At 35.7% G+C, this 23272-nt stretch overlaps 1 protein-coding gene across 1 annotated transcript; it reads left to right on the top strand.

Moving 5' to 3' along the window:
• The first annotated feature begins 1431 nt into the window (after nucleotides 1–1431).
• LOC143067354 (uncharacterized) lies at nucleotides 1432–20940 on the top strand. The gene is made up of 4 exons (XM_076240588.1): nucleotides 1432–1666; nucleotides 14292–14586; nucleotides 16323–18056; nucleotides 20897–20940. Exons 1-4 carry the CDS (start codon nucleotides 1469–1471, stop codon nucleotides 20938–20940), a joined length of 2271 nt encoding a protein of 756 aa, XP_076096703.1. The 5' UTR covers nucleotides 1432–1468.
• The last annotated feature ends 2332 nt before the right edge of the window (nucleotides 20941–23272 follow it).

The raw sequence follows: 23272 nt of genomic DNA, 5'->3' as shown, positions 1-23272 counted from the left end.
CGTTTAGGCAAAATTATTCGATACTTTGTACTTAAATTTGGGTGAATTACCTTTCGACAGACTGTTACCTTATGAGCTGCTGTGTAAAATTAAAACCAGCTCATTGTGTCAGTCTAGTACTAAGCATGTTGTTGCCCTAATATGAATTTTAAATGGCTTTTGGCGACATAAAACATGCATATATCAGCAACATATAGGAGTCGTCTTGTCTATTTGCAGGTCTGTCATTCTGTCTGTTCATTCGACGTTGTGTCTGACGCATAACAATTGTAACATTTAATAAAATTAAATTTAATAAAATTAGATCAAACTTGGTATGCAGATGCATCATCGGAGGCATGTCATTAAACAACGTCACATAACTCAAGTTGACTGAATTTGCCCTTTGATCCCCTATAATAGTAAATCATGGTCCAAAATAGCAAGAGCATTTTGTAGAGCATCCACACTTAGCTAAAAAGTGTAAAATATAAAGTTGATAAAGTCAGTATTTTAAGAAACTGGAAATCAAATTCTTTCCATTTGCATACCTTGTATGTATGATCTCCAAAATGATACGATATTCCCGTGCTTGCATTTCCTATCATAATTTTCTTGATAGAGGGTTGCTGCTCACAACGAAGCTATTAAATCAAGAGTTCCAAATGGTGAAGTTGAATTCATCTCTTCGTAAATTTTATGGACGCCATCACGAGTTGGTTGACCGTTACGGAATAACCGTTTCACAAATGATATCGGATATGTTCCTTACGTCGTGACTACAATCCCTTCCCTTGACCTACCGAATTAGACTATTTACCGGATTTGATATCTCATAAACAACACGACTAGTGCCATATGTGGAGCAGGATCTGCTTACCCTTCCGGAGCACCTGAGACACCCCTAGTTTTTGGTGGGGTTCGTGTTGTTTATTCTTTAGTTTTCTATGTTGTGTCATGTGTACTATTGTTTGTCTGTTTGTCCTTTTCATTTTTAGCCATGGCGTTGTCAGTTTATTTTCGATTTATGAGTTTGACTGTCCCTCTGGTATCTTTCGTCCCTCTTTTCATCAACAACGTTGTTATCCTCTTACAGGTGATGTTTTTTTCTCGGTTTTGGTATGTGACCCGGATTTGTTTGGCTTAATCGATTAAGGACTATCAAACAACAGTATACCACTGTTGCCTTTATATATATGTAGTTGTAGGCTATTAAGAGATCATTGGGATTTTTTTTGACAGGAAGAGGAAGGTTGTATAAGAGCCTCTATAGAATGTAGATCGTAAATGACAGCAATGATCAGTAAATAGAGTAAAAAATTATACTTTAATTCACAGCAACTAAAATGCATGACTTTTTGTATAGAGTGGTATTATTCAGACGATGCAGATAACACTTTGTTTTAATTGTGTCCAGTGTTTAAGGATTTGACGATCTTTTATTTTATTTATAGCTGCACCTGATTCTAAAAAATTTGACGTAACTCTTATGATAACGTTACTTAGAAACCTGACCAACTTGACTCCTCCACGTGGTGGATATGACTGCCTACCGCCGGTTGCTACCGAAGTTACACCTTCTTCAGATTTGGCCAGGATAAAACATTACAGAAACATCTTGGCTCACCTGGATGAGGGGAAAATAGACACTGCTATGTTCACCACAGCATGGGAAGATATAACTGGTGTAAGTATCTTAGAGCAATACATTATTATATAGCATATAAAGGCAGAATGTTACCATGAATACAATATATACATACATCATATTTTACCATTTAGAGTATCTAAAAACCCATCAATGACTGGTATTCATTAACACATGAATGAAACATACAGTTAGCCTAATGTGTCAGAAAGCATGGAAAAGCGAATGGTTAAAAATTAGATTTTTCTTCCATGTTTCTACTAATTTACTATTACTACCCTAGCATGCTTATACTCACTACAAATTTATCAGAAGAAGACTGGCAATGACTGGGATTTATCGTCTTTCTACGCGTGTTGCGCTTAGTTAACAGAGAATGATAATGAGCCAAATAGGAAACAACAGGAACTCAGCGTACATACTTAGGTGTTTTGTTAATATCCTTTATGATAAGTACCATATTTTATTCAATGTGTAAATTCGTTAAAGAGAATCAAGAGATAAAGTGAGTCAATGCAGTATTGGAATCCTGTTTTTGTCAGAAGAACTGTAAATTCAGAAATTATTGGGATGTTTTTATTATTGCAAAAATTGCAACAGGGTTATAATTGCATTAATTAAAACTCGGATTTTGATTTTTTTTTATGAATTAAAAACTATTGACGTTTACAAATTAGAATAAAAGGTGTGGTTTGATTGTATATAAGACAACTATCTATAAAAGCTGATATTGAACTATTGATTAAACTTCCTTTAAATAACGAACTTTGCTTGATTAAGATGTTAAAAAGTGAAACATAATGTAACCATGTCCCCTTCATATCCCTTGTATTACTAAATAAAAGGCCTGCAGACATTTGCTGCTTCAAATAAAATATTTTAAAATATTTGATTTAATGTTATAGTTTAAATTGTGGGTAGTCAGATTGGCTGCATCACAGCTCTAACATGCTTTGATTTGTATACATGGCATATTTTTCTATGAATTTAAAAGCTGTGCTATGTCAATTTATTATAAGGACGTTCAAAAGGACCTATTTTGTTAGTAGTTTATATATTAAACATTTCTTTCCCAGAATGTAACCTACCAATTTAAACTTATCACCGGGTTTGTACTAACATGAGCAACATGATGGGTGCCACATTTTGAGTAGAATATGCTTACCCTTCCAGAGCACATGAGACCTGTTGCTATGTCTTTTGTTTTTATGTTGTATTTTGTGTACTGTTGTTTGTCTGGTTTTTTTTTTTTTTTCTTTTCTTTTTTAGCCATGGCATTGTCGGTTTATTTTCGCTAGTTTGAATGTCTCTTTGGTACCTTTCGCCTCTCTTTTGTAAATAAAAGATAAACATGATAAGAGCAAGTAATTCATCACGTCAATCATATTATATTGTTATATTCTAAGTTAAATGTGTCATAGAAAATCAATTTTTAGTAGTTTTGTGAAAATATAAAGAATTAACTTAGTTTTCTAACAGTTTCTGATCAAATACATGTACACTATATCAAAATACTAATAAAATTATTTAACACAGTGTTTGTCAATGTCAGGAATATTTTCTTCAAAAAATGTACATAATGCATGCATTTGATCAATCTTTTAGTCATTATTAAATTCAAAGCTTTCCATTTTTTTAGTCCAAAGGAACGGTGAGCTGCCATCAGTTGGCGTCCGTCGTCGTCGTCCATCCTGTGTTAACTATTCCAAACATCTTCTTCTCTGAAACTACTGAACCAATTCCAACCAAACTTAAGCTGAATGATCCTTAAGGTATCTAGAACGATCCTTAGTGTATCTGGAATAAAGTTTGTGTTTTATTTTCTGTTTCCTCAGAAAACATGGTTGCCATGGCTAAAATTAGAACATAGGGTAATGCAGTTTTCGACTCATATCTCAAAAACTAAAGCATTTAGAGGAAATCAGACAAGAATTTAAAGTATTTATTAGGTCAATGTCTACCTACTCTGAAATTATCAGCCAAATCAGGTATTTGATTTTTAGGTTATTGCCCCTGAATTGATGAGATATTTTGCAGTTTTTGGTTATTATCTTGAATATTATTATAGATAAAGATAAACTGTAAGTAGCAAAAATGTTAAGCAAAGTAAGATCTACAAATAAGTTCTATTTGACCAAAATTGTCAATGGACCCCTCAAGGAGTTATTGCCCTTTAAAGACAATTTTTCACAATATGTTCATCTAGTTTGCTTACTTTAAAAAAATCTTCTCCTTTGAAACTACTGAATCAATTTCAGCCAAACTTGGGCTGAATGAGTTTCAGAGTGTCTTATATAAATTTTGTATTTTATTTCCTTGTTCGTCAAGAAACATAGCCACTATGGCTAAAATAGAACATAGGGATAAAATGCATTTTTTTGCTTTTGAAGAAAATATGACAGATACAAAGAAAATTTAAATGGAATTTGTAAGCCACTTATTAATATATATTGAAAAGCAAAAATAATCATTGATGAAAGATTTAAGAAAAAATTACAGTTGAGCGATTCAGGCTCTTGAGAGCCTCTAGTTTAATTCTTAACCGGATTTTTGAAGAAAATATTTGTTATTAATTTTGGGATGTACGGCTGGCGGTCATGCAGGTGGGCGGGCGGCAGCCAAATGTTGTCCGTGCATTTACTCATAAACCGTTAAACCAAAGCTTTTGAAATTTCAATATGTTATTACTGACAACAAAATGAGGGTCAGGTTTTTTTTACTTTTCCTGTTCAGGAGTTATGGTTCTTGAAAGATTGAAAAATGGCGTTTCCAGTCATGTCGTTGCATTTACTCATGAACAATTCAACCAAAGCTTTTCAAATTTTAAAATGTTGTTACTGATGACAAAATGGAGGTCAAGTAGGATAATGACGATTTTCACTTTTACTGTTCAGGAGTTTCAGTTCTTGACAAATTGAAAAAAATGGCGTTTCCATTCGTGTCTGTGCATTTACTCATGAACCGTTTAACCAATGCTTATTAAATTTTAATATGTTGTTACTGATGACGAAATTGAGGTCAAATTTGATATTCACGATTTTCACTTTCACCGATCAGGAGTTATGATTCTTTTAAGATTAAAAAAAATGAGTTACTGTTCTTGAAAGATTTCAAAATTGTGAACCATAACTCATAAAAACATAAAATCTAAAATTTGTATCACAATTCAAATTCAAAGCTGTTTTAAGCTTAAATGTTGTGTCTATACTTGTTCAACTGTTCAGGGTTTGACCTCTGCAGTAAAAATCCGTTTTGCTGTCTCTCTGACAGCCTCTTGTTATTTATCTTTATCGGACAAAATAAGTTAATAAAACCTGTCAATATATTTTAACTGATGATGACTGGTACATTTGCAGACTATCAGTAGGTGGACATCCAATGCATCAGGAGTGTGTTAAGTCAGACTATCAGTATATTAGGTGGACATCCAATGAATCAGGAGTGTGTTAAGTCATACTATCAGTATATTAGGTGGACATCCAATGAATCAGGAGCGTGTTAAGTCATACTATCGGTATATTAGGTGGACATCCAATGAATCAGGAGTGTGTTAAGTCATACTATCAGTATATTAGGTGGACATCCAATGAATCAGGAGTGTGTTAAGTCATACTATCGGTATATTAGGTGGACATCCAATGAATCAGGAGTGTGTTAAGTCATACTATCAGTATATTAGGTGGACATCCAATGAATCAGGAGTGTGTTAAGTCATACTATCAGTATATTAGGTGGACATCCAATGAATCAGGAGTGTGTTAAGTCATACTATCAGTATATTAGGTGGACATCCAATGAATCAGGAGTGTGTTAAGTCATACTATCAGTATATTAGGTGGACATCCAATGAATCAGGAGTGTGTTAAGACATACTATCAGTATATTAGGTGGACATCCAATGAATCAGGAGTGTGTTAAGTCATACTATCTGTATATTAGGTGGACATCCAATGAATCAGGAGCGTGTTAAGTCAGACTATCAGTATATTAGGTGGAAATCCAATGAATCAGGAGTGTGTTAAGTCAGACTATCAGTAGGTGGACATCCAATGAATCAGGAGTGTGTTAAGTCAGACTATCAGTATATTAGGTGGACATCCAGACTATCAGGAGTGTGTTAAGTCATACTATCAGTATATTAGGTGGACATCCAATGAATCAGGAGTGTGTTAAGTCATACTATCAGTATATTAGGTGGACATCCAATGAATCAGGAGTGTGTTAAGTCATACTATCAGTATATTAGGTGGACATCCAATGAATCAGGAGTGTGTTAAGTCAGACTATCAGTAGGTGGACATCCAATGAATCAGGAGTGTGTTAAGTCAGACTATCAGTATATTAGGTGGACATCCAATGAATCAGGAGTGTGTTAAGTCATACTATCAGTATATTAGGTGGACATCCAATGAATCAGGAGTGTGTTAAGTCATACTATCAGTATGTGGACATCCAATGAATCAGGAGTGTGTTAAGTCAGACTATCAGTATATGGACATCCAATGAATCAGGAGTGTGTTAAGTCAGACTATCAGTATATTAGGTGGACATCCAATGAATCAGGAGTGTGTTAAGTCAGACTATCAGTAGGTGGACATCCAATGAATCAGGAGTGTGTTAAGTCATACTATCAGTATGTGGACATCCAATGAATCAGGAGTGTGTTAAGTCAGACTATCAGTATATTAGGTGGACATCCAATGTATCAGGAGTGTGTTAAGTAGGGCTATCAGTATATTAGGTGGACATCCAATGAATCAGGAGTGTGTTAAGTCAGACTATCAGTAGGTGGACATCCAATGAATCAGGAGTGTGTTAAGTCATACTATCAGTATGTGGACATCCAATGAATCAGGAGTGTGTTAAGTCAGACTATCAGTATATGGACATCCAATGAATCAGGAGTGTGTTAAGTCATACTATCAGTATATTAGGTGGACATCCAATGAATCAGGAGTGTGTTAAGTCAGACTATCAGTAGGTGGACATCCAATGAATCAGGAGTGTGTTAAGTCAGACTATCAGTATATGGACATCCAATGAATCAGGAGTGTGTTAAGTCAGACTATCAGTATATTAGGTGGACATCCAATGAATCAGGAGTGTGTTAAGTCAGACTATCAGTAGGTGGACATCCAATGAATCAGGAGTGTGTTAAGTCATACTATCAGTATATTAGGTGGACATCCAATGAACCAGGAGTGTGTTAAGTCATACTATCAGTAGGTGGACATCCAATGAATCAGGAGTGTGTTAAGTCATACTATCAGTATGTGGACATCCAATGAATCAGGAGTGTGTTAAGTCAGACTATCAGTATATGGACATCCAATGAATCGGGAGTGTGTTAAGTCATACTATCAGTAGGTGGACATCCAATGAATCAGGAGTGTGTTAAGTCATACTATCAGTATATTAGGTGGACATCCAATGAATCAGGAGTGTGTTAAGTCAGACTATCAGTATATGGACATCCAATGAATCAGGAGCGTGTTAAGTCAGACTATCAGTAGGTTGACATCCAATGAATCAGGAGTGTGTTAAGTCAGACTATCAGTAGGTGGACATCCAATGAATCAGGAGTGTGTTAAGTCAGACTATCAGTATATGGACATCCAATGAATCAGGAGTGTGTTAAGTCAGACTATCAGTAGGTGGACATCCAATAAATCAGGAGTGTGTTAAGTCAGACTATCAGTAGGTGGACATCCAATGAATCAGGAGTGTGTTAAGTCAGACTATCAGTAGGTGGACATCCAATGAATCAGGAGTGTGTTAAGTCAGACTATCAGTATATGGACATCCAATGAATCAGGAGTGTGTTAAGTCATACTATCAGTATATTAGGTGGACATCCAATGAATCAGGAGTGTGTTAAGTCAGACTATCAGTATATTAGGTGGACATCCAATGAATCAGGAGTGTGTTAAGTCAGACTATCAGTAGGTGGACATCCAATGAATCAGGAGTGTGTTAAGTCAGACTATCAGTAGGTGGACATCCAATGAATCAGGAGTGTGTTAAGTCATACTATCAGTATATTAGGTGGACATCCAATGAATCAGGAGTGTGTTAAGTCATACTATCAGTATATTAGGTGGACATCCAATGAATCAGGAGTGTGTTAAGTCAGACTATCAGTAGGTGGACATCCAATGAATCAGGAGTGTGTTAAGTCAGACTATCAGTAGGTGGACATCCAATGCATCAGGAGTGTGTTAAGTCAGACTATCAGTATATTAGGTGGACATCCAATGAATCAGGAGTGTGTTAAGTCATACTATCAGTATATTAGGTGGACATCCAATGAATCAGGAGTGTGTTAAGTCATACTATCAGTATATTAGGTGGACATCCAATGAATCAGGAGTGTGTTAAGTCATACTATCAGTATATTAGGTGGACATCCAATGAATCAGGAGTGTGTTAAGTCATACTATCAGTATATTAGGTGGACATCCAATGAATCAGGAGTGTGTTAAGTCATACTATCAGTATATTAGGTGGACATCCAATGAATCAGGAGTGTGTTAAGTCATACTATCAGTATATTAGGTGGACATCCAATGAATCAGGAGTGTGTTAAGTCATACTATCAGTATATTAGGTGGACATCCAATGAATCAGTAGTGTGTTAAGTCATACTATCGGTATATTAGGTGGACATCCAATGAATCAGGAGTGTGTTAAGTCATACTATCAGTATGTGGACATCCAATGAATCAGGAGTGTGTTAAGTCAGACTATCAGTATGTGGACATCCAATGAATCAGGAGTGTGTTAAGTCAGACTATCAGTATATTAGGTGGACATCCAATGAATCAGGAGTGTGTTAAGTCAGACTATCAGTATATTAGGTGGACATTCAATGAATCAGGAGTGTGTTAAGTCAGACTATCAGTATATGGACATCCAATGAATCAGGAGTGTGTTAAGTCAGACTATCAGTATATTAGGTTGACATCCAATGAATCAGGAGTGTGTTAAGTCAGACTATCAGTATATGGACATCCAATGAATCAGGAGTGTGTTAAGTCAGACTATCAGTATATTAGGTGGACATCCAATGAATCAGGAGTGTGTTAAGTCAGACTATCAGTATATGGACATCCAATGAATCAGGAGTGTGTTAAGTCAGACTATCAGTATATTAGGTTGACATCCAATGAATCAGGAGTGTGTTAAGTCAGACTATCAGTATATGGACATCCAATGAATCAGGAGTGTGTTAAGTCATACTATCAGTATGTGGACATCCAATGAATCAGGAGTGTGTTAAGTCAGACTATCAGTATGTGGACATCCAATGAATCAGGAGTGTGTTAAGTCAGACTATCAGTATATTAGGTGGACATCCTATGAATCAGGAGTGTGTTAAGTCAGACTATCAGTATATGGACATCCAATGAATCAGGAGTGTGTTAAGTCATACTATCAGTAGGTGGACATCCAATGAATCAGGAGTGTGTTAAGTCATACTATCAGTATATTAGGTGGACATCCAATGAATCAGGAGTGTGTTAAGTCATACTATCAGTAGGTGGACATCCAATGAATAAGGAGTGTGTTAAGTCAGACTATCAGTATATGGACATCCAATGAATCAGGAGTGTGTTAAGTCACACTATCAGTAGGTGGACATCCAATGAATCAGGAGTGTGTTAAGTCATACTATCAGTATATTAGGTGGACATCCAATGAATCAGGAGTGTGTTAAGTCAGACTATCAGTATATGGACATCCAATGAATCAGGAGCGTGTTAAGTCAGACTATCAGTAGGTGGACATCCAATGAATCAGGAGTGTGTTAAGTCAGACTATCAGTAGGTGGACATCCAATGAATCAGGAGTGTGTTAAGTCAGACTATCAGTATATTAGGTGGACATCCAATGAATCAGGAGTGTGTTAAGTCAGACTATCAGTATATTAGGTGGACATCCAATGAATCAGGAGTGTGTTAAGCCATACTATCAGTATATTAGGTGGACATCCAATAAATCAGGAGTGTGTTAAGTCAGACTATCAGTATGTTAGGTGGACATCCAATGAATCAGGAGTGTGTTAAGTCATACTATCAGTATATTAGGTGGACATCCAATGAATCAGGAGTGTGTTAAGTCAGACTATCAGTATATTAGGTGGACATCCAATGAATCAGGAGTGTGTTAAGTCAGACTATCAGTAGGTGGACATCCAATGAATCAGGAGTGTGTTAAGTCAGACTATCGGTATATTAGGTGGACATCCAATGAATCAGGAGTGTGTTAAGTCAGACTATCGGTATATTAGGTGGACATCCAATGAATCAGGAGTGTGTTAAGTCAGACTATCAGTATATTAGGTGGACATCCAATGAATCAGGAGTGTGTTAAGTCAGACTATCGGTATATTAGGTGGACATCCAATGAATCAGGAGTGTGTTAAGTCAGACTATCGGTATATTAGGTGGACATCCAATGAATCAGGAGTGTGTTAAGTCAGACTATCGGTATATTAGGTGGACATCCAATGAATCAGGAGTGTGTTAAGTCAGACTATCAGTATATTAGGTGGACATCCAATGAATCAGGAGTGTGTTAAGTCAGACTATCAGTATATTAGGTGGACATCCAATGAATCAGGAGTGTGTTAAGTCAGACTATCGGTATATTAGGTGGACATCCAATGAATCAGGAGTGTGTTAAGTCAGACTATCGGTATATTAGGTGGACATCCAATGAATCAGGAGTGTGTTAAGTCAGACTATCGGTATATTAGGTGGACATCCAATGAATCAGGAGTGTGTTAAGTCAGACTATCGGTATATTAGGTGGACATCCAATGAATCAGGAGTGTGTTAAGTCAGACTATCGGTATATTAGGTGGACATCCAATGAATCAGGAGTGTGTTAAGTCAGACTATCGGTATATTAGGTGGACATCCAATGAATCAGGAGTGTGTTAAGTCAGACTATCGGTATATTAGGTGGACATCCAATGAATCAGGAGTGTGTTAAGTCAGACTATCGGTATATTAGGTGGACATCCAATGAATCAGGAGTGTGTTAAGTCAGACTATCGGTATATTAGGTGGACATCCAATGAATCAGGAGTGTGTTAAGTCAGACTATCGGTATATTAGGTGGACATCCAATGAATCAGGAGTGTGTTAAGTCAGACTATCGGTATATTAGGTGGACATCCAATGAATCAGGAGTGTGTTAAGTCAGACTATCGGTATATTAGGTGGACATCCAATGAATCAGGAGTGTGTTAAGTCAGACTATCGGTATATTAGGTGGACATCCAATGAATCAGGAGTGTGTTAAGTCAGACTATCGGTATATTAGGTGGACATCCAATGAATCAGGAGTGTGTTAAGTCAGACTATCGGTATATTAGGTGGACATCCAATGAATCAGGAGTGTGTTAAGTCAGACTATCGGTATATTAGGTGGACATCCAATGAATCAGGAGTGTGTTAAGTCATACTATCGGTTTATTAGGTGGACATCCAATGAATCAGGAGTGTGTTAAGTCATACTATCGGTATAATAGGTGGACATCCAATGAATCAGGAGTGTGTTAAGTCAGACTATCAGTATATTAGGTGGACATCCAATGAATCAGGAGTGTGTTAAGTCAGACTATCAGTATATTAGGTGGACATCCAATGAATCAGGAGTGTGTTAAGACATACTATCAGTATATTAGGTGGACATCCAATGAATCAGGAGTGTGTTAAGTCATACTATCAGTATATTAGGTGGACATCCAATGAATTAGGAGTGTGTTAAGTCATTTCCAGGCTATCAGTATATTAGGTGGACATCCAATGAATCAGGAGTGTGTTAAGTCAGACTATCAGTATATTAGGTGGACATCCAATGAATCAGGAGTGTGTTAAGTCATTTCCAGGCTATCAGTATATTAGGTGGACATCCAATGAATCAGGAGTGTGTTAAGTCAGACTATCAGTATATTAGGTGGACATCCAATGAATCAGGAGTGTGTTAAGTCAGACTATCAGTATATTAGGTGGACATCCAATGAATCAGGAGTGTGTTAAGTCAGACTATCAGTATATTAGGTGGACATCCAATGAATCAGGAGTGTGTTAAGTCATTTCCAGGCTATCAGTATATTAGGTGGACATCCAATGAATCAGGAGTGTGTTAAGTCAGACTATCAGTATATTAGGTGGACATCCAATGAATCAGGAGTGTGTTAAGTCAGACTATCAGTATATTAGGTGGACATCCAATGAATCAGGAGTGTGTTAAGTCATACTATCAGTATATTAGGTGGACATCCAATGAATTAGGAGTGTGTTAAGTCATTTCCAGGCTATCAGTATATTAGGTGGACATCCAATGAATCAGGAGTGTGTTAAGTCAGACTATCAGTATATTAGGTGGACATCCAATGAATCAGGAGTGTGTTAAGTCATTTCCAGGCTATCAGTATATTAGGTGGACATCCAATGAATCAGGAGTGTGTTAAGTCAGACTATCAGTATATTAGGTGGACATCCAATGAATCAGGAGTGTGTTAAGTCAGACTATCAGTATATTAGGTGGACATCCAATGAATCAGGAGTGTGTTAAGTCATACTATCAGTATATTAGGTGGACATCCAATGAATTAGGAGTGTGTTAAGTCATTTCCAGGCTATCAGTATATTAGGTGGACATCCAATGAATCAGGAGTGTGTTAAGTCAGACTATCAGTATATTAGGTGGACATCCAATGAATCAGGAGTGTGTTAAGTCAGACTATCAGTAGGTGGACATCCAATGAATCAGGAGTGTGTTAAGTCAGACTATCAGTATATTAGGTGGACATCCAATGAATCAGGAGTGTGTTAAGTCAGACTATCAGTATATTAGGTGGACATCCAATGAATCAGGAGTGTGTTAAGTCATACTATCGGTATATTAGGTGGAAATCCAATGAATGTGTTAAGTCATACTATCAGTATATTAGGTGGACATCCAATGAATCAGGAGTGTGTTAAGTCATACTATCAGTATATTAGGTGGACATCCAATGAATCAGGAGTGTGTTAAGTCAGACTATCAGTATATTAGGTGGACATCCAATGAATCAGTAGTGTGTTAAGTCAGACTATCAGTATATTAGGTGGACATCCAATGAATCAGGAGTGTGTTAAGTCATACTATCGGTATATTAGGTGGACATTCAATGAATCAGGAGTGTGTTAAGTCATACTATCAGTATATTAGGTGGACATCCAATGAATCAGGAGTGTGTTAAGTCATACTATCGGTATATTAGGTGGACATCCAATGAATCAGGAGTGTGTTAAGTCATACTATCAGTATATTAGGTGGACATCCAATGAATCAGGAGTGTGTTAAGTCAGACTATCAGTATATTAGGTGGACATCCAATGAATCAGGAGTGTGTTAAGTCAGACTATCAGTATATTAGGTGGACATCCAATGAATCAGGAGTGTGTTAAGTCAGACTATCAGTATATTAGGTGGACATCCAATGAATCAGGAGTGTGTTAAGTCAGACTATCAGTATATTAGGTGGACATCCAATGAATCAGGAGTGTGTTAAGTCAGACTATCAGTATATTAGGTGGACATCCAATGAATCAGGAGTGTGTTAAGTCAGACTATCAGTATATTAGGTGGACGTCCAATGAATCAGGAGTGTGTTAAGTCATACTATCAGTATATTAGGTGGACATCCAATGAATCAGGAGTGTGTTAAGTCAGACTATCAGTATATTAGGTGGACATCCAATGAATCAGGAGTGTGTTAAGTCAGACTATCAGTATATTAGGTGGACATCCAATGAATCAGGAGTGTGTTAAGTCAGACTATCAGTATATTAGGTGGACATCCAATGAATCAGGAGTGTGTTAAGTCATACTATCAGTATAGTAGGTGGACATCCAATGAATCAGGAGTGTGTTAAGTCATACTATCGGTATATTAGGTGGACATCCAATGAATCAGGAGTGTGTTAAGTCAGACTATCAGTATATTAGGTGGACATCCAATGAATCAGGAGTGTGTTAAGTCAGACTATCTGTATATTAGGTGGACGTCCAATGAATCAGGAGTGTGTTAAGTCATACTATCAGTATATTAGGTGGACATCCAATGAATCAGGAGTGTGTTAAGTCAGACTATCAGTATATTAGGTGGACATCCAATGAATCAGGAGTGTGTTAAGTCAGACTATCAGTATATTAGGTGGACATCCAATGAATCAGGAGTGTGTTAAGTCATACTATCAGTATATTAGGTGGACATCCAATGAATCAGGAGTGTGTTAAGTCATACTATCAGTATATTAGGTGGACATCCAATGAAGCAGGAGTGTGTTAAGTCATACTATCAGTATATTAGGTGGACATCCAATAAATCAGGAGTGTGTTAAGTCATACTAATCTTATTTAATTATTTAATTGATGAAGAATGTTCTCTATTCATTTCTAGGCTATCGGTAGATTAGGTGGACATCCAATGAATCAGGAGTGTGTTAAGTCATACTAATCTTTGTTATTTAATTGATGAAGAATGTTCTCTATTCATTTCTAGGCTATCGGTAGATTAGGTGGACATCCAATGAATCAGGAGTGTGTTAAGTCATACTAATCTTTGTTATTTAATTGATGAAGAATGTTCTCTATTCATTTTTAGGCTATCGGTAGATTAGGTGGACAGCAAATGAAGGAGGAGTGTGATAACTTGAAGGTGAAGATACTGGATCAGACTAATCAGGAAATAATGATGGACATTAAACGTTCAAAAGATGAAATGTTGGAAATGAAAAAGTCAGTGAAGAGCTTAAATAACTCAGTGAAGAGCTTGAAGAGAACAAAGAAAGCTATGACAGTAGAAGTGAAAAAGTTAAAAACAACCAATGAAGATATGACAGTAGAAGTGAAAAAGTTGAAAACATCTCACGAAGATACAGTTCCGTGGAATATTAGAGGTATATATTTGGCAATCAATAATTGTAGTATACAAGAAGGTGGTTCAATTTTGGCTAAATTGGCCCTAAAATCAGATATATTTCAAACTATATCTGAATTTTATCCCCCCTTGTAGCGGAGGGGGCAGTTTTACCTTTGTCCGTCTGTATGTCCGTATGCCCCAAAGCTGGTTCCCATTCTCTAACTTTAATTTGCCTCAACCAAATGCATATAAAACCTGTACACAATGCTTATGACCACAAAACACAGATCAAGTTTGAATTTTGGTGGTGTCAAAATAACTGTTCTAGAGTCATGCCCCTTTAAAAATGGAAAATCTGCTGAATTTTTCGTTTCTGTTCTCTAACTTAAGTTTGCCTCAACCAAATGTTATGAAACTTATACACAACACTTTTACCACAAAACCCACAAAACACATTTCAAGTACAAATTTGGGTAGCGTCACTTTTACCTTTCTTCAGTTATGTCCCTTTATAACTTTATATGATGTGCAAGCAGGGGCATCATCTGTGTCCCATGGACACAGTCCCCATTTATTTACTATGCAAATGTTAAATATATAAGAAAACCCAATTTTTTAAAGATACTAATACATAAACAGAAGGGTGATAGAGCAAACAAATACTACACTGCATACAAGAGCACATATATAGTACCAGGGGGGGGGGAGCTACTGACAATCTTTTCGGGTATAACTGTGCCGACAGCACTTGCCAAATCATACCCTGTTCTAACCAGTAAACATTGAAAAACATACCCTGTTCTAAACAGAAATATTGAAAAAACATACCTTGTTCTAGACACGCTCAGAAAATGTATACCCTGTTCTAGACACGCTTCTTTGTACTACAAATTGACCAAGGATTAAGGATAAAGCAAAACAAAAGATTTCTGATCAACTCTTTTTGCTCCTAAACAGTTGAATAAGTGATCCTGTTCTAGACAAATACTTTGTTTTAAAAAAGACCTGTTCTCACCAGCAGGGCATGAAAAAGCGACCCTGTTCTAACCAGCAGCACATGAAAAATTGACCCTGTTCTAACCAGCAGGGCATGAAAATAGGGCCCTGTTTTGCGGCACACTCATACCACTACAAATATAGAGAGTATCCCCCCCGCCCCCCTCCCTGGATATAGTACAGGTAGACAAATACTACTGACTTAAATAAAAAGTATATTTATAGTAACAATGATAAATTAAAACTGTGAAAAGTTCTCTACTACTTGCATTTTCAAAAAAATCAAATGGTAGCTCTCTTATAATATCTCGACTTCTTAGAAACTTAACAAAATGAATGAAAGAATTGGGACATATATTAATGAGATAGCAAGCAAACAACATCAGAAACAAAAAAAAACAGAGAATTTTTGAATTTTAGTCAAACGAATATGTCGCTAAAACTAGTTTTAAGCAAAACAGTTAAAATGGTTGCACTGATTGATGCAATCGACCTTCAAAAAGCAATAAAAAAGATTATAGATCAGTGAGAAAAAGACATTGAGGTCATTTAAAGTGACAACAACCCAACTACATCAAAAATCAAAATCAAAAGAGGTCTAGAGGTCAATATCTATATAATTAGAGACAATGATTCTGCCTCTTTACTTTAATAAAACGCTCAAAATTAGTTAAATTATTTGAAACTAGTAAACTCGTGTTTGTGGTGAAAAATCAAAATTCAGACAATAACCAAATACTTGAACTGCAGAATAATATTTTATTATTCATTTTTTAGCACAAATTAATGAGAACCTTGTGGAGTGGAAGGACAATAATAAGATGTTTATAACAACAGAAGCTACCAGACATGTACTGAAATGCATAAAGGAGAATAGTTGTGTAACTATCGCTGCTAGTTCTGGCGTAGGGAAGACAGCCACACTCCGACATGTAGCTTTACAGATGTCAGATGAAGGGTACGATGTACTTTTAGTGACAGATCCAGGTGACATTGTCAAGTTTTATAACCCAAAACAGAAAACATTGTTTGTTATCGATGATTTATGTGGAAACTATTCTTTAAACCAGACTGACATGAAAGTATGGGAACCTGTCATGGAGAGAATTAAAAAAATCCTTTCAAATAAGCTTGCCAAGATAATTGTAGCATGTCGATTACAAGTGTATCAGGATGACAAATTTGAATGTTTATCAGTTTTCAAATCATGTGTATGTAACCTGTTATCAGAAAGCATGTGCTTGACAAAAGCTGAAAAGGTGTCCATAGCTGAGTTATATCTGAAAACTAAAGCCCCTGAGATTATAGATTATTATGATTTATATGATTGTTTCCCACTTTTATGTAAATTATATCATGAAAATCCTGCACATAATATCACAGATTTTTTCCGGAACCCATTTACAGTTTATGAAGCAGAGATTGACAAACTACAGACAAAAGGATTTTCTAGCAAATACTGTGCTTTGGCTTTGTGTGTCATGTTTAACAACAATTTAAAGGAAGATATATTAACAGAGGATGTGAATGAAGAAACAAGAACCATCATTGAGAACACATGTGAGGCATGTAGATTGGATAGAGGAACATCAAGGTTTACTTTACAGGATGAACTGAACTCATTTATACATACTTTTCTGAAAAAAGAACAAAACATTTACAAAACTATTCATGATAAAATATTTGACTTTCTAGTGTACTACTTTGGACATAAAATGTGTCAATGCTTGATAAAGAATGCACATAGTAGTTTGATCAAGGAAAGATTTCTACTGGAAAGACAAGTTAATGTGGATAAGTTTATAACATTTGTGCCTCCTAAATATCATGAAATGTACATAAAAAGAATAATTGGTGACTGGTCAAAAGGTCAAGTCAAAAATGTGTTTTGTAACATAAATATGAAAATACCTCAATTTAGACAGAGATTTCTAAGTTGTTTGAATGAACTTGATGTATCTTACCAGATAAAATTAGCACATACCTGTGATGTATATAGTAGCAATACTGCTCTACATATGTCAGTGTTATCATGGTTATGTTTCATAGGTGATATTCCTTTGATTCATTGGTGTGTTAATCACGGTGTTGATGTTAATCAGTGTACAAATATTGAAATAACACCATTGCACACAGCATCACATACAGGTTTGACAGAAATAGTAAGGATGTTGTTAGACATAGGAGCAGATTATAACAAATGTGACAATAAAGGTTGGTCACCTGTAATGTTTGCTTGTAGTGAGGGACATACAGAAATAGTAAGGATGTTGTTAGACATAGGAGCAGATTATACTAAATGTGACGATGAAGGTTGGTCACCTGTAATGTTTGCTTGTAGTAAGGGACATACAGAAATAGTAAGAATGTTGTTAGACATAGGAGCAGATTATAATAAATGTAACAATGTTGGTTGGTTACCTGTAATGTTTGCTTGTAGTAAGGGACATACAGAAATAGTAAGGATGTTGTTAGACATAGGAGCAGATTATAATAAAGGTGACAATGATGGTTGGTTACCTGTAATGTTTGCTTGTAGTAAGGGACATACAGAAATAGTAAGGATGTTGTTAGACATAGGAGCAGATTATAACAAATGTGACAATAGAGGTTGGTCACCTGTAATGTTTGCTTGTAGTAAGGGACATACAGAAATAGTAAGGATGTTGTTAGACATAGGAGCAGATTATAATAAATGTAACAATGATGGTTGGTCACCTGTAATGTTTGCTTGTAGTAAGGGACATACAGAAATAGTAAGGATGTTGTTAGACATAGGAGCAGATTATAATAAATGTAACAATGATGGTTGGTCACCTGTAATGTTTGCTTGTAGTAAGGGACATACAGAAATAGTAAGGATGTTGTTAGACATAGGAGCAGATTATAACAAATGTGACAATAGAGGTTGGTCACCTGTAATGTTTGCTTGTAGTGAGGGACATACAGAAATAGTAAGGATGTTGTTAGACATAGGAGCAGATTATAATAAAGGTGACAATGATGGTTGGTCACCTGTAATGCATGCTTGTAGTAAGGGACATACAGAAATAGTAAGGATGTTGTTAGACATAGGAGCAGATTATAATAAATGTAACAATGAAGGTGTGTCACCTGTAATGTTTGCTTGTAGTAAAGGACATACAGAAATAGTAAGGATGTTGTTAGACATAGGAGCAGATTATAATAAATGTAACAATGATGGTTGGTCACCTGTAATGAGTGCTTGTAGTGAGGGACATACAGAAATAGTAAGGGTGTTGTTAGACATAGGAGCAGATTATAATCAATGTGACAATAAAGGTTGCTCACCTGTAATGTTTGCTTGTAGTAAGGGACATACAGAAATAGTAAGGATGTTGTTAGACATAGGAGCAGATTATAACAAATGTGACAATAGAGGTTGGTCACCTGTAATGTTTGCTTGTAGTAAGGAACATACAGAAATAGTAAGGATGTTGTTAGACATAGGAGCAGATTATAATAAATGTAACAATGAAGGTGCGTCACCTGTAATGTTTGCTTGTAGTAAGGGACATACAGAAATAGTAAGGATGTTGTTAGACATAGGAGCAGATTATAATAAAGGTGACAATGATGGTTGGTCACCTGTAATGCATGCTTGTAGTAAGGGACATACAGAAATAGTAAGGATGTTGTTAGACATAGGAGCAGATTATAATAAATGTGACAATGATGGTTGGTCACCTGTAATGAGTGCTTGTAGTAAGGGACATACAGAAATAGTAAGGATGTTGTTAGACATAGGAGCAGATTATAATAAATGTGACACTGATAAAGGTTGGTCACCTGTAATGCATGCTTGTAGTAAGGGACATACAGAAATAGTAAGGATGTTGTTAGACATAGGAGCAGATTATAATAAATGTAACAATAAAGGTGTGTCACCTGTAATGTTTGCTTGTAGTAAGGGACATACAGAAATAGTAAGGATGTTGTTAGACATAGGAGCAGATTATAATAAATGTGACAATGATGGTTGGTCACCTGTAATGCATGCTTGTAGTAAGGGACATACAGAAATAGTAAGGATGTTGTTAGACATAGGAGCAGATTATAGTAAATGTAACAATAATGGTGTGTCATCTGTAATGAATGCTTGTTATAAGGGACATACAGAAGTAGTAAGGATGTTGTTAGACATAGGAGCAGATTATAATAAATGTGACATTAATGGTTGGTCACCTTTAATGCATGCTTGTAAGGAGGGACATACAGAAGTAGTAAGGATGTTGTTAGACATAGGAGCAGATTATAATAAATGTGACATTAATGGTTGGTCAGCTTTAATGATTGCTTGTAATAAGGGACATACAGAAATAGTTAGGATGTTGTTAGACATAGGAGCAGATTATAATAAATGTAACAATGATGGTTGGTCACCTGTAATGACTGCTTGTAATGAGGGACATACAGAAATAGTAAGGTTGTTGTTAGACATAGGAGCAGATTATAATAAATGTGACAATAATGGTGTGTCATCTGTAATGAATGCTTGTTATAAGGGACATACAGAAGTAGTAAGGATGTTGTTAGACATAGGAGCAGATTATAATAAATGTGACATTAATGGTTGGTCACCTTTAATGCATGCTTGTAAGGAGGGACATACAGAAATAGTAAGGTTGTTGTTAGACATAGAAGCAGATTATAATAAATGTGACAATAATGGTTTGTCACCTGTAATGCTTGCTTGTTATCAGGGACGACAAATACAGAAGTAGTAAGGATGTTGTTAAACATAGGAGCAGATTATAATAAATGTGACAATGATGGTTGGTCACCTTTAATGCATGCTTGTGATGAGGGACATACAGAAATAGTAAGGTTGTTATTAGACATAGGAGCAGATTATAATAAATGTGACAATGTTGGTTGGTCACCTGTAATGTTTGCTTGTAGTAAGGGACATACAGAAATAGTAAGGTTGTTATTAGACATAGGAGCAGATTATAATAAATGTGACAATGTTGGTTGGTCACCTGTAATGATTGCTTGTGATGAGGGACATACAGAAGTAGTAAGGATGTTGTTACACATAGGAGCAGATTATAATAAATGTGACAATGATGGTTGGTTACCTGTAATGCATGCTTGTGATGAGGGACATACAGAAGTAGTAAGGATGTTGTTGGACATAGGAGCAGATTATAATAAATGTGACAATGATGGTTGGTTACCTGTAAAGATTGCTTCTGAAAAAGGTCACATTGATATAGTTAGTTTGATAAATGAACATTCCAGGAAATTAAATGTGATATGTGAGGATATATAACAGAATAGGAATGAGTTATAAGTTATATTGATATGATCATGCTTGTGACTTACAGGGTCAAAGGCAAGTTACAAATCATTTAGAAGATTTGAAATTTAATGTTAAATTCACCATTGTGTATTTAATTCTTTGTACTCAATCTGTTGATAATAGATTAATTTTGTTTCAACATATACAGTTGTAATTTGAAGCTGTCATCCAGTTACATCAATAAAAACTAACCGCAACTAAATAACACAATAGTGCTAAAAGTGGCGTTAAACATCAATCAATCAATCAACCAATCAGTACACATCCAACATCCAATGGATGTTGTTAAAGACAGCATTATCAGTCAGAGAAAATCATGATCTTGTGCAATGCCAAGATACAGGTATTGACAGTGTGTATAGCCTTATATGTGCATATGTATCGAAAAATAATAATTATTCATAATAATTAGTTTTATGTTATATATAAAGAAGATGTGGTATGATTGTTAATGAGACAACTCTCCACAAGAGACCAAATAACATATAAATTAACAACAATAGGTTACCGTACGGCCTTCAACAATGAGCAAAACCCTTACCGCATAGTCAGCTATAAAAGGCCCGGAAAGGACAAATGTAAAACAAGTCAAACGAGAAAACTAACGGCCCAAATTATGTACAAACAAGAATGTGTCCCGAGTACACAGTCCTTACTATCATTTCTATGTTCAGTAGAACATGAAAATGAGGGAAAATCTCTAATTCGGAAAATTAGAAAGATCAAATCATAGGGAACATGTGTACTAAGTGTCAAATTGATTGGACTTCAACTTCATCAAAAACTACCTCGACCAAAAACTGTAACCTGAAGAGGAACGAACGGACGGACAGACGGACGGACAGACCAGAAAACATAATGCCCATACATGGGGCATAAAAATTAACAAAAAACAAATATGCAACAAATCAACGAACGTCAACCTCTGAATTACAGTCTTCTGACTAGTGATATCATAGGCACATAAGTACAGAAAATGGCGGGGTTATACATGTAATAAGAGCGATCCGAACCCTCACCTAACCTGGGACAGAGGTGTAACAGTACAACATAAGAACAAACTATAAAAATCAGTTGAAGAAGGTTTAAATCATCAGATGGATACAAATAGAAATATTACGCAGAATGGACGTGGCCGGGTACTTGTATACCCCAACAACAAAATACACTAGGTACAGATCTGAGAGTACTCGCAGTTACTTACAGCTAGTCCAAAACCACCAACAACTAATAAAAAAGGCATGCATCTAAGACAAAACTATCAATCAGTACACATCCAACATCCAATGGAATTAGTGTAAAAACGTCATAAACAGTCAGAGAAAAACATGACCTTGTGCAATGCCAAGATACATATTGTAGATCCATGAATGTGTATATGTATACAACAATGATATTTAGTTAGCTTTTAATTTACTCATAACAAAATCAATATTGATACCAATAAAAACAATACTCAATGATCTAAATACAGTGTAGAATTGGTAACCTTTAAAAATAAGTTGATTGAAATGATCGACTCGTTTATAAATTTCCGGGCATGGTAAACAACATTTCCGTAAAAATGAGGATGTGCTACTCCGTTTAAATAAGTTTTTTTTACAGGAACAACCCAATTTCAAAACCAAATCTTTGTCTATGGAAGAGATTAAGTAAAGGTTTTAAGTAATTCTGGTAACGAAATCCATGGCTTTATTATTTAAACGTTATACATAGACTACGGTAGCTAAAATCAAAAAAGTCTCAACAGACACGGGCATAGCGAACGAGTTGTGAAATATAAATACCGTAAAATAGAGCCAAAGGAACATCACCATCCGAAAAGGGAAAATTAACAATAGGGAACGAACCATCGTCCCTTTGTCGTAAATTTCAGTGTGGAGTTTCCCTTGTAAAACCGATAATAAGGTTCTTCCGACTTTGACCTCATTTTCTTGGTTCATTGATGAATGTTGAATTTCGAGACAAGATCGTTTTCTGTAGCCAATATAGAGAAATTATTGTATGGTGAAGATATCCGCATGATATAAGCATGCTTATAACAGATGCGTGTATGGTCGTATTAGCTGTAGGTTGAGCCAGGTGTTTACAAAGCACATTAAACCTACATATGACAGATAAATAGTGTATCTTTAAGTTCCTCATTATGTATACATAACATGCACAATTAAATGAACTATCATGGAGTTGTTATAAGCTATAAGTATAAAGGATAACCAGTACCTCAACAAAAGTACACACGCTGAAATGTCTTTCCTGCTTTACTGGCAGTTGATTTTATGTGAAAGTCTTTAATGTAAAAGTTAAAGAATGTTAAAAAAAAAAAGATAATAATAAGCTGTTTAAGAGGCGTTTCAATATACATAAAGAGTACCCAAAAATTAATTTGGAGAAACTAACA

The sequence above is a fragment of the Mytilus galloprovincialis genome, chromosome 1 (genome assembly GCF_965363235.1).
Source record: "Mytilus galloprovincialis chromosome 1, xbMytGall1.hap1.1, whole genome shotgun sequence".
Lineage (NCBI taxonomy): Eukaryota > Metazoa > Mollusca > Bivalvia > Mytilida > Mytilidae > Mytilus > Mytilus galloprovincialis.
The sequence above is the reverse complement of the archived record's forward strand: the minus strand, read 5'-3'. Positions and strand labels throughout refer to the sequence as shown.

What these genes read in the sequence shown, in the direction of transcription:
- LOC143067354 (XM_076240588.1), top strand. Translation starts at nt 1,469, where the DNA reads ATGATAACGTTACTTAGAAACCTGACCAACTTGACTCCTCCACGTGGT. An exon ending in AGTTCCGTGGAATATTAGAG is followed by an intron (nt 14,587 to 16,322) that starts GTATATATTTGG and finishes TTCATTTTTTAG; the next exon opens with CACAAATTAATGAGAACCTT. An exon ending in TAATAAAGGTGACAATGATG is followed by an intron (nt 18,057 to 20,896) that starts GTTGGTTACCTG and finishes TGTGACTTACAG; the next exon opens with GGTCAAAGGCAAGTTACAAA.